General features: G+C 43.7%; 1 protein-coding gene across 1 annotated transcript in view; it reads right to left on the reverse strand.

The window, feature by feature from the left end:
- The window catches only part of LOC145405289 (phosphatidylinositol 3-kinase regulatory subunit alpha-like), a 38,386-nt gene extending 28,760 nt beyond the window's left edge, over positions 1 to 9,626 (reverse strand). Inside the window, exon 1 of the mRNA XM_080276708.1 lies at positions 8,609 to 9,626. Coding sequence (XP_080132834.1) covers positions 8,609 to 9,235 — 627 coding nt within the window. The 5' untranslated portion in view covers positions 9,236 to 9,626. The remainder of the gene's footprint in view (positions 1 to 8,608) is intronic.
- Positions 9,627 to 12,878: the final 3,252 nt, after the last annotated feature.

Consider the following 12,878-nt stretch of genomic DNA (forward strand, 5'->3'; position numbering starts at 1 on the left):
CAAAATTCTCGTAGTTCTACTAATCTGTTCATTTATCCATCCATCAATGTTTTAAACACGCTAATTTACACAATCGATTCTGAAAATTCTTGCTTACCTGCATTGAAAACTCACCTAATTTATTTTATATCTACATTTTTTTTTTAGCTTAAAACGGCAAAATACAAGTGCTAAACGACTGTAGCAATCAAGTTTCCCGGCTGCCACTGCTACTGCGCAAATCACTCTTGCCCTCAATGTCCTACAACACAGTGCCTACAGACCCGTATGAAACAAGGATTACAACTTAAACATTTTAACGTTCAAACTGAAACAAGAGGAATGTTCATACGGAGAAAACTTCAATGTGGCAGGATCATGCATCGCTCCAATGCACCCCCACATCTACGTTCAAATGTCATTAATGTTAATTTCTATCGCATTGTGATAATCTTCCCCTGGCATGGACATACCTATCCTGACGTGCCTCTACAAATTCAAAATTCGGCTGACAGCTACGGGTTTGCTAATACTGAAGGTCGGTCATATGCTGATGCCGCTGAGAGCCTGGACCCCCGCTTACGGCTGTGATAGTGGATTGGTGGTGCTGTGACAATAAGACACTAGCGAGGATGGTCTCCCAACGTCTCACCACGTGATGCTCGGCGACCTTGCTATCACGTTACACAACCGGCACTCGCCTCCACAAACCTTCGACCGCAGCCCCTCCTGCTTGGAGAGAGAGAGAGAGAGAGAGAGAGAGAGAGAGAGAGAGAGATTCACAGGAACGAAAAAAAAAAAAAAAACGGTGGAGAAAGTGTGATCAGTGACAGTTTGAGAGAGATATGAAGGGGAGCAAGGAGGGAGAGGGAAGGCTTAAACAGGAAAGGGAGGCGAGAGGGAGCCGTAGGGGAGGGGAAGGGAGTAAGTGAACGATAACAAGAGAGGGAGCTGAGACGGAAAGATGCGAGTACGTAAAGGGGTAGATGAAATGGAGGAGGAAAAAGTAAGGGGAAGCAGGGACAAATGTGGAGAGAAGCGGGGAAGAAAGCAAGGAAAAGAGCATCTTGTCTGAATGAAAGCGAGATGACGAAACGAAATGAACTAGAGAAATTGGGGAGACTCGACTAAGAGTTGATATCTTGCAAAATATCGCGTGTTGATGAGTTCGTCCAGTTGACAGAAGCGTAAGATTTTTAAAAAGTAAGCGAGTCTGCCATTCTATATTAGCGGTTTCTTTTTCCTTTAAAAATTTTGAAGCTACAGTTGGTTCGATGCATTTTACGCTATACTAAGATTCTTCCTTTGGTGAATAATATCGTATAGTGGTTGCGTTGTGGTGTGGATTTGATAGGAAGCGTTACGGGAAACACACTGAGCTGGTTTGGCCATGTGGAGAGGATGGTGAGAGACTGACGAGGAGAGTGAGGTGGAGGGGAGGAGAGGGAGGGAGAGGCCAAGGATGAGATGGAGGGACGGAGTGGAGAGGTATGAGAGAGGGGTGTGTGAGCTGAGAGCAGGGCAGCGAAATGGCGGGGGACAAAGCGACATGGAGGCGATTTGTTTGTGGCCACCCCTTATGGGATTAAGGCATCTGGCAATAGATAGATAAATAGATAGGTAGCAACAGTCGTACTGAAGGGAATACACCCTTTATGTAAGAGGGAGGGAGAGAAAAGGTAAAAAGGGAGGAGGGTACAAAGACGAGAGGGACGCAAGCGGGTGACGATATGAAGAGAAAGAGGAGTGGAAAGAGGCATGGAGGGAGGGAAAAGGTTGAGAGAGAGAGAGAGAGGGACAAGAGGAGGAGGTCGAGGTGACGGAGAACGGGAGGAATGGAGGCCGAGGGGAAAAGGGAGAAAAGACAGGGAAGGAAGAGGGTCAGGAAGAGAGGAAAAAACGGTGAGAAAGAATGTGGGAAAAGGAGGAAGAAATGGGGTGAGAAGAAAAGACAGATGAAGGGCCGGGATCAGGACAGAACACAACAATCTTTTCTACATTGTCTGCAACGTGTCCCCATTCCACCTCTGTCAACCTTCAAACCCCTGTCACCTCTTCCTTCCATCCCCTCCCAACTTAAACAGCAGTATGTCCTATCCCATGCAGCCAATTTTTAAACACCTCTTATCTAGTCCTCTCCCTCCATCACCTTAACCTTCATTTGCTAAACTTTTAATCCCTCACACCTCCTTTCCTCCTTGCCCTTACAGGTCAGTTGCTATACTTTGCCTCTCCTTTCTTCTGCCACCCCCTTCACCCGTATCTTCTCATTCAGCGTTTTTTATCTGCTTCAAATATCGTTGCCTTCGTTCCAAATTTCCATCTTTATCAAGTCTCAATTTCTCCCTCTTCATGCCATTCCTTTCTTCAAATTCCTTCTCAGATCTATTCCCTTTAGATCTTTGTTCCCCATTCCAATGTCATTCCCTCCCTCCCATTTTTCCTCCCATAACTTTCATTCGGTAGGGTCGTACATTTTACATGAAGTCAGGAAACCGTTCACAGAAATAAATGGGAATGTTGGCAGTTTACAACTGCTGGAAAAAAAAAAAAAAAAAAGTTCCTAGGGGGAAAACGGGCGGGGACATAAACATGATTCAAATAAGCACGCGCGCGTACATATCTATCTATATCTATCTATATATATAACTATATATATGGAAGAATGGTCAAGATACGTTAAAGACAGAAATAAGGGAAAGGGGAGCGAAGTACGGTACCGTAAAAATGACACCGATAATGAAGATAGCTCTAGGGGAAATGGACAAGAGTGTAGTGTTCTGGGGGACAGGTGAGTACAAACAGACAGACAGATGGATGGAAGGCGGGGTAAATGGATGAGATAGAGATAGATAGACAGATAGAGAGAGGGGGGGGGGCTGGCGCGAGAGGGAGGAGAGCCTGGGAGTTTGAGTAGCTGCGTTGCAACAGATCAACAAGTTACGTCACCTGGGATTATTGCAGACGAGCTGAGATCAGGCCTTTAAAGTGCCTATTCGTCCTCACTAACCTAATCAACACCACTCGAAATCCCTCCAGACGTTCGCCAGTAATTAATTGTAAAGGAATGCAGTAAACGTATGCATTTACGGTATATACCGGTAGCCTTGATTTTTTTTTTTTTTTTTTTTTTTTTTGGGGGGAAAGCACATTAAACTACCTTAATTAGGGTAAAGCACTGATTCTCGCGCCCGACTGATCTTTATCCAAGTGTAAAACTAACAAAGAAAAAAAAAACAGTGGCTCCTTGATTGCTACACACAGCTCCGTCGGAGAAGCGGAGTGAGGGGTACAAAGAGGGTCAACAGCGAGTAAAGGTGGAGGAATGAGACTGACAAAACAGACACAATGAGGAATGATAATCAGAAGATGTAGTTGGGAACAGATTTGCAAACAGGTTGGATTCAACAGGAGGTAGAAGAAAATAGATTTATGATGGGGTGATGAGTGTGATTAAACGATGCAAACGAATCAGATTTGTTAAGAGGTGGAGATACGATACGCAAAAGCAGATACCGGGAATTTTTTCAGTAGTGAAATGGTGGTGATGTAGACTGAAAATAAAACTGAAAGAAGCTTGTGGAAGTGGGAGGTTATACCGTATAGCCTATACAGTACACCTCCACCAGCTACTAGCTACTCCCTGCTTCCCACTAGCCAGCACCCTCCCCGTGGCTCTCAACACCACGGCAGCTGGCTACCCACTGAATCCTCTCTCTCTCTTTACAGACTGATATATCTTCTTTCTTCCGTCTTTCTACATATTTCCTGCTCTTAATTACTGTCAGTGACCTTTTCGCACCCCTCTCCTATTTTCATCATCGTTACATTCCCAGTACTCTGAACTGCTTCTCAGCAGTCAGGTATCCCTTCAAACTTTTTACCTTCCAACAGTGAGCATCCTTCTTCCCCTTGCTGGTATCAACAAGGCTGGGCTACCTTAATTCAGTTGCAACGCTCTTTCAACTACAACGCTGTCACTTCCTACCACTCCTTACTTATTCTAGACTAACAAACAATACAGGTACTTTCCTACTGGCATGTTCTAATTTCGGCCTCATGATCAAAACCACGGCCCTACACTCCCAACCACGGTCCCACCCAAGGCCCCACGCTCATACAATCCCTCGCATCCAACCACGACCCACCATGCTTCCAACCAAGGCCTTCCAGTCTCCCAAGCACGGCCCCAAGCTCCCAACCTCGGCCCCACGCTCCACCGCCCTCATTCACTCCCCGTCCCTACTACCTCGCCTCCGTGTCCCCACAACGATGCCTCTCGCGGCCACAGATTTTTGTGTGAAAACTTTATTAGCCCTCATTACTGTTGCCTATGACCGCAAATAATGCGAAGGGGGCTGTATATTATCGGCATTTAAGGTTTTAGTATGATTCTGCTTTGAGCCATTCGGCAGCAAGGACAAAAATAAGAGGAAGGCGGGGTTATTACCGTGCGTGACACGCGTAAATATCCATACCGATATCTCTTACAAACTTACCAGATACCGGTAACATCACTCTCCATGAGGCCTTGGACAGCCCCCAAAGTGACGTTTCTTTGATAATCCCTGTCATCAATTAATCACGCAACAAGTATCATAACCTATCTTCGTCGTCAAATGACAAGTTCACCCTTTCACTATAGTTATTTCTCGCTACTTCCACACGAATTTGTTCAACTTAATTTTCGCAATGATGGCTATATGGAACCCATGAGTCGAAAAGTCTCTGCAGAACTCAGACATCAGCTAGACATAGCAACAATAAAACTTAAAAAACGTCAAATCGTAGAAGTTATTACAAAGGCCTCCATCACTACATCACCCTGGTTGATTCCCCCTCTGCTGTGTCATCAATCTCTCCACTTTTACTCTTCCGTCCCCCCCCCTCCTTCTCTTCCTCTCTCCCCTCCCTATCGCTTCTCAATATCTTCCCCTCCCTCCCACCTAGTTATCGCTCCCTTTCTAGCTATCACTCTCCCTTCCGTATCTCCCCCTCTCGTCACTCGCTCTCCTCCACCCATCATTTATATCGATATCTTCATTATCATACACTCAATCCATCCGCATCTTTCGTCCTTCCGTCTTTCCTATCCTCCCCCATCTCTATATCTCTTTTATTCAAAACGCATTTCCCTCTTTTTTAGTTTTACTGCAAAACCTTTAAACTACCGCACTTAATTCTAATTTCCGATCTTTTTTTTTCCTTCCCTTTTGCTTCATGGTCGCTTCTTTCATTTGTAAGCAAATGCTACCCTCTTAGTGTGTTCACTCCTCTCTAACGTGCTTACTTCCTCCCACCTTTCCTCACTTCCCAGCAAAGCCTCGATACTCTCTCAACGCGCACACCACAATTTATATAGTTCAAGAAGTTATGTGGGCGAACATAGCCTACTGCCGCCACCTCTAGGCTATCGTTGCCATAGCTACCGTACCTCAATCCCCTCTCTGGCGTCAAGAGGAATACGCAGTTAGTTTGAAGTCCTGAAACCCAGATTCGACATTAATGATAAGGATGTGCTGTAACTACGCTACAGATATACCGTATATATATATAATATAAATTATATAAATAAATTATATATATATACACACCGGTATACTGTCCTATATACAGCTTTGCCCTCGCTGGCATTAAAACGCAATCTGAAGTATCCGGAACATATCTTGAAATATTACTGAGGATACCGTGTGATACATACACGCAAGCTAGCATTGATGCCACCATTATAATCAACCTCATGCCTTTTATCTATTGATCTAATGATAAAAGATATACGTCGCAGACATGGCAGACTTCCATCTGATAGCGTATCTTCTGGTACCGGATATCTAATCTATTAGTTGCCAAGCGGGGGGTAACGTACTACACCATGCAGGAGTGCTGCCATGACTTAATCAACAACGATTGGCTATACTGTAACTTTATGCATGCTCCAGTTCCTCCTAAATGCGTATTTCTTGTTCGCAGTGACAAGGAATGCAACACAGTATACAGTGATACGGTACACACTTAAAGGCACAACATATCAAATTCGGAAGCTGAATTAATCGCTTTCCAGCTGTGCTTTTTAGGATCGTACTGGAAGCAGTGTTAAGATTTTATATCGCCTCTTCCTTTGGGGATTTATTCTGCACATTACCCTTCAATAGCATATTTTACTGAGACTATCGCCACATTAAACTATGAGTACCACACGTAAGAATGAGTGTAATATGAAAAATAAATCTTTAAGTAAAAAGTGCTACGAAGCCACTTACCACTTAAAATATAAACGTTAACGCAATGTTCATATATATCACTGCTAATACAAACTGGCAATGAAAAACAGTGATTCTTTATTGCTGAATTAATTTCGAATATGAAAATACCCCAACTTTGTGATTTATTAAGTGTTCATGGGCAACATGCAGCTGGTAGCAACAGCAAGTACGGTACCCGGTACTTAATTTTAAATAATGCATTCGTCAATTCTGTTTTCCACGCAAATCCCACCAGCCATTTCTTAGTAATGAAGTGTACTTCTGAAATACACTTTTCACGGGCATTTACGATGACAACCCATCCCGTACTACAGTATCGATGTAAAAAAAATGAAAATAATAACTACCCAACTTCACAGTCACCAAATATCACAGTACAAATTTGAACGTAACACTAAACCTACTGTACAGGTTATGCTTCTGTATTTACAGAGATACCATACGATCAAACACAACGGAAGATGTTTTAAGCATTTTTTTTTTTTTTTTTTTAATTCAATGGTTATCAGCTCAGAAAACAGCAGCAGCTAGCTGTTCTTCATCTGTCTTGAAATTAACTGAGCATCCCTCAGGAAACTAAAGCCACGATGAAGAAAATCAAGTGGCTCATATATTTTGTTATCCTATCTGCCATTACCCCAAACGGCAAATTTACACGTGTACAGTAAAACCAAACCCCCAAATGATCAGGCTCTTGTTGTATGAAGGTCAAAGTAATAACAATTTGCCTGTTCATCTACATCCGCTTGGACATTAAATGATTAAGGAAAACATCAAGAGTGTATGTACTCGTAAATAAAAGCAGCAGCAGCAGCAGCAGAGAGGAAGGGGGGAGGGGAAAGGAGGATGGGGAAAGGTGGTGGGTTGGAGTGAGCGGGAGGGGGGGCCGCGTAGCAACAGCGGACTATTCCCAGAGTTCTTTGTTCCGTGGGGATGAACGGTGAGGCCATCCTTTCCTGCATCCATTACCTGAACCACATCCCACTTTCTCTTAGCCTACCCTATGCACCCTGAGCAGCTAATTCTCTAGCTGAGGTAAAAATAAGCTGGATTAAATGACCCTGAGTTACGCGAGTTGGTAACAGCAGCACCCGGTCCTAACCTACATTGAGACCAAACTGGAAACAGCCGGCTAGCGGGATACTGCATGCTGAACCTTGCAATGCCTAAACAAATCAACCCGCAAACACATAAATAAACTCATGATATAATGCTGTAGTGAAAATATTTTCTTTGTATGAGACTAAGGTGATATTCCGAGATGTTAGCACTGAAGGAGCGACACCCAGGAAGAGAGAGTCATCGCGCACCTGGCAAGCGCCACTGCCACACAGCTCGCTCTTGGGGCAAGATAGTCACATCTGCAACCCACCCTCACGGCCGCTCTCGCCACACCTACCTTCTTGCTCATTATTTCTCTCACGGCAACTATGGGAATACCACAAAAATCATCTCTAATAAAACGAAAGCATTTTAATATGGTGGTCATGGCTCTGTAAGTCCGTCTGCGAGAGAGGAGGGGCGGGTGGCAAGAGCGAGTGGGTGAAGGGGGTTGCTGTGAAGGTTGTCTCCAAGAGCGGTTTTGCACGGAACAGCCATCTGGCGCCCCACACTCAGACCTCAGCTGACAACATTTTCAATGCACAGCACCGTGTTAAATTGAAAAATAAAAGTACGTATTAATATTTATGATAATGGACCTTGCTATAGAAAGTTAAACGCGGACTTTCATAGTAATTTCACTTGGTGAACGGAAGTTCATTTCCACTCTTTAAAGCGCTCATTTCACTTCTTGAGAAACATTCGATTCATACGCTTACAGTACAGAGATAACATGAGGCCTTGTACATGCGATAAAACAAATGAGATTTTTAAACGTTAATACTGGAATAGCCAACGTTCTATTATTTTGAACTTGTTAGAAATTGACGAAACATGATTGCAATTACCGGTAAGAATTCACTTGCTGTCCACTAAACGTACGAGTGTTACAACCTGTTTGCTACGTGCAGTGATTCTTTACTAAGCACTCTAACTTGCCTCCCTCTGGCCGTGTCACACTTCACTCGTACTGACCGCTAAACCTTTTTATATTACCGGTCCCCTTCATAATATGCTGGAATACTGAAACTAAAGTCATCACAAAAACTACTGTAGTTTCAAACAAGCAATCGCTGCCCATGGTAGACCACAAATTTTTTAAAGCATGGCATAAAAGAACAAGAATAACTTCATGACTGCGTGATAATCTAGAGCACAGGTCCTCCCTCTTTGCTTCATGGATTTGGTTTTATTAAAAAAAAAAAAAAAAAAAAGTGGAAAGGGAGCTTGTGCTGTAGATATACTTTACCAGCTAGTGTACTTACGACATCATTAGCGAGGGTGGGTGGAGGCAGAGTGTGGTGAGGGCGTGCACAGGCGTAGGACGAAGAGTATGAGGTGCAAACGTTGTGGTAGCACGCCCGGCACTCTAAAAGGGGCAGGAGTGAAGACAGAGTATGAGATACATGGCGCTGACTTGGACTAGTGCCGTTACTGTGGCTGAAGGACCCCCCTGCCGTGGTATAGGCCAACAAAGACCCGCTTGTCCCAGTGTTCACAGACTGGGATCGACACAGACAAGTCAACACGTTGCTACGACACTCTGACGAGGTTGTCACGTTAAAAAGTACCTGGTCCGTAGGTGTGGTGGAGGGAGTCCGGACTGTACAATGAGAGGTGGTTGGAGGGCCGCGCTTGAGCATATAGTTATCTTTGTCTATGTTCAGCACGTGTTTGTCCGTATAGCCCTTGTCACCATTACCGCCTTTGTTGAGGTTGTTCTCAGAGTCGTAGAACCCCACAGCAGCGGTGGCTGTGGGCGAGGCGGCGGGGGTGGGCGAGCCCCCTGGCGAGGAGTGCGGCACGGCAGGACCGGGGATGGGCCGTGCCGCCTTCATCGCCTCGTATAACAAGCCGGTGTCGAGCATCTTCTCGTTACCCCCACTCGACATATTTATTCACAAACACTTGAAGGCATATTCACACGATAAACTTCACCAATACTGCCAAATCACAGAACTAGAGTGTACCATGTTTATTATCTTTTTATCATTTCACAATAAACTTATGCAGCTTTAAGCTGATGGACTGCCTACAGACAATGTGTAACGTGTAAAGCCTTATCGTATAAGGCTTGCTTAACTAGTGTCCGGAGACGGAGTTGACAGCGCAAGTTGCGACAGCGACTGTCATGCTGAGGACGCCGGCAACCGCTCTCTCACGCCCGCATCTGGGTGTAGCTTGGAACCGACTGGTGGCCAGAGCCAGAGCGCTCGCTGAGACCCCTTGACGTGCGGCGCCTGTTGCCCACCTCCCAACATACCACCTCTTTGTCCGCTTCCACTTCTTCTCCACCACGCACCTCCATACACACCTAACCAGATCCACCAACTTATTCCTAGTATTCAGCAAGCACATTTTTTCAATTAGTAAAACCGGGTTAAGAGAAAGACGTGCCAACTTTGCCACCCGAGCTGCCAACGCTCTCGAAGCATTTGGCAACCCGCTCCCAGCCTGAATGACAGTCGCTAGGAGCCTGATCTAAACCAAGTTGCCTCACTGTATATGCTGAGAGTTTTTCAATAGAGGATCTGCGTTGATATTTATAAGCAATATAAGCTGGGATCTGTGAGACTGGCAAAAGGATAATAATTACGTAGTATGATGAACACGCTTGGATGGCTATCGCATCATCTATCATGATCCTAGTATGGCCGGTGGATACAGACGTCGATTCTAAACGGGGTCTCGCTGACAGTAGCTCTAAACTACAATGTTCACCATTCACTATACGTACAATTGACAAGAGGATACGATGCAGAAAATGCCTTCCATTTCATGCAAGTTCTAATCTCACGGACCACCTACAAAACAAACAGGCTAACCATAAATGAATGGCAAAACTTCGTCTTAAATATCAATATTACATAAGGTGATCGAGCCATATTTCCAACTTACATATCAGAACTGACAAGGTTATCATTTATACGATAAACATAACTTGCCGCAAATTCATCCAGTATGCATTAACCTTTAAAATTCTCTTGAGACAAGCAACTTATATATCTAGAAGTCTATTACCTCAAAAGTATCAGCTTAAATATTCATAAGCTTGAGTAGCCGTGAACTGATTCGAAAATACTGGATCTACTAATTCTGTGAAGTCGAGACGTGGTAAGAATGATTTCATACTATTTATTCACTCCAGACAAACATGAGGCAGACAGACTGCTTGACGCCACAACGATCTCCAAAACACAAACTACCAACTTACACGCCCAATGAACTGGATACAGACCAACATAATCCGCTCAGGTATATCACGGCTCAAGGGTTTCATTCACGTCAACGCAAAATTTACAAATTTATCGACCAAGTACGCTATACGGGGTCACGAAACTGATAAAATATTTCACTCCTATTACTTATTCAAATATTCTTGTGGCGGACGAGCGTTGTGTGCTTGTGAGCTGAAGTGTGCTTATGTATGTGAGTGTGCTTATGTATGTGAGTGTGCTTGGGCGTGTAAGTGTGCTTGGGAGTATGTGTGTGTACTATCATTGATCTTGGTGCACTGTGTGGGAGTTTATGAATTACTGGATGCTGTGATGCTAAAAAAAAAAAAAAGTAAAATGACTCGATGTACAATAATCTAGTAATACTGCATGGAATTAAGGTGGTTGGTGAGGAGACTGGAGGGAAGGGGCGGGTGGCGAGATAGGTAGGTTGTGGGAAAGGTTAGAGGTGCGTGGGTAGACTGGTGTGTGTGTGTGTGTGTGTGTGTGTGTGTGTGTGTGTGTGCTCAAACACACAGGTATGTGGATGATTAGCCAAAACAGGTACTAGACGATGAGTAAATGATACATACTGGATAGGACTAGTAATTACAGCAGTACATATGGAAATAAATAAATGAAAAGCTACGGAGGATAGTGACGACTTGTGACCGGAAAGGAATGATGCAGTAACACCGGATGGGAATGAGATATGTGTGTAAAAAGTTTTGTTGTTTTATGAATGAATTTTACCAACAATCAAAGGACTGGTGAATGAACCACAACCGGCAAAACATGGAAGTTAACAGATAAGGAGCGGAAATTATGGTTTGGTGAATGAGATGGGTAAATTAGCGTTAGCGGATTATGGTAAAACAATACTTCTTAACCTATTCCAGCAGATGACGTATTACCTACTTAATTCTTGCTATCCCCAGGCGATTCTGTGCATCGGACATACCCTTTGAATTAGGGGTTTGCCGGGGTCTTCAATATCCTCTCTATTAATGTACTTCTCTTAGACTGGGGATCAAATCGTCTGGAGATAGCAAGACTAACGATTCTGTTCACGTTACGATGCAATTTTCGAAGACGGGTTTGATATGGCCTTCATTAGCTACCCTTATACAGTACTAGATGACTACCCTGGGTTGAAAAAATAGTCTGGATACCACGAATAAAATAAAAAAAATCATAGGCTTGAAGAGGTAAATCTGGATACGTTGGAGGGGAATTAGTAAAACCAAAGTACTTCTGAAAAGACGATGACCTGATCAATGTCAAATGTCACACACTCTATGACAACAGCGTGGAACATTGTAAATGGCGTGCATGTGTGGAGTGGGCTTCCCCTGACTGATGCAACGTCTGGGGTTGCATGATGTAATAATAAAAGTGGTGACTACTCTGGTTGAACACTTGTTTCATCTGCTCCACCCGCACGTCATACTAACTGAAAATTTCGTGTGTACAGGAGGGTATACTACACTCTATTTTAACTTGACCTATAATTGCCATCTCTCCATTCTGAATGGTGAGCTGTAGCAAATTATAAAAACTCGAATATAGTACTAGTCATGAAGATGGGCTAGAGAAAGGATGTAGAACCGCAGCAATGTCTTTGTTACTGAGATACGAGAAATAAATTGCAAAACGACGCAAATCTAAGCCATGTTAAGATGAAATAACTACAGTATAATAATATCGTGAACGTGGGGAGAGCTGAAAGGTAAGGGTATGAGACAAAATGTCCATCGAAACAGGCAGTGTTGGAAGTTGTGGATAAGTGGTGGATTTAACTGTGCTGGTAGTGGTGGACGGGTTGGTTGGGGTGTCCACTCAGCAGCAGGAGGTTCATGATCTTTTCTGAAGCCTAAGGAAGTCCTGGTCGGACTGAAACTGTTGTAGCCTCACATCAAACACGACTGCAGTAAGTGGACTTTTTTTTTCTTTATTTCTGTTGATTGTTCTGCTTTCTAACTTCACTCTGAACCAATACCGTACACTGCTTGTTCAAAACAGATTAACTTTGAGACTTTAACCGCAGAGTAATAACAAGATTCCCAAAACAGGAATCCCTTATTAATTTATATAGTGCGGCAGTAGCTAATGAGTGGATATAGAAGTATTCATATGACTAAAGAACTATCCTTAGGCTGATGTTAAAGGAAAAACTGTAACTAGTACTCTGTGTGTGTCAAATTAAAAAAGACAAGAGTGGGCAGGCTGGGAATCCCCTTCTTTTTAATGGCTTATGTATATGGCGACCCTACTGTCCAGCACTACTGTTGTAAGTAAACTGTCACGAACCTCGTGCCTC

Source organism: Coenobita brevimanus, chromosome 66 (assembly GCF_032717465.1).
Source record: "Coenobita brevimanus isolate Jiangsu-jjx chromosome 66, ASM3271746v2, whole genome shotgun sequence".
Taxonomy (NCBI): domain Eukaryota; kingdom Metazoa; phylum Arthropoda; class Malacostraca; order Decapoda; family Coenobitidae; genus Coenobita; species Coenobita brevimanus.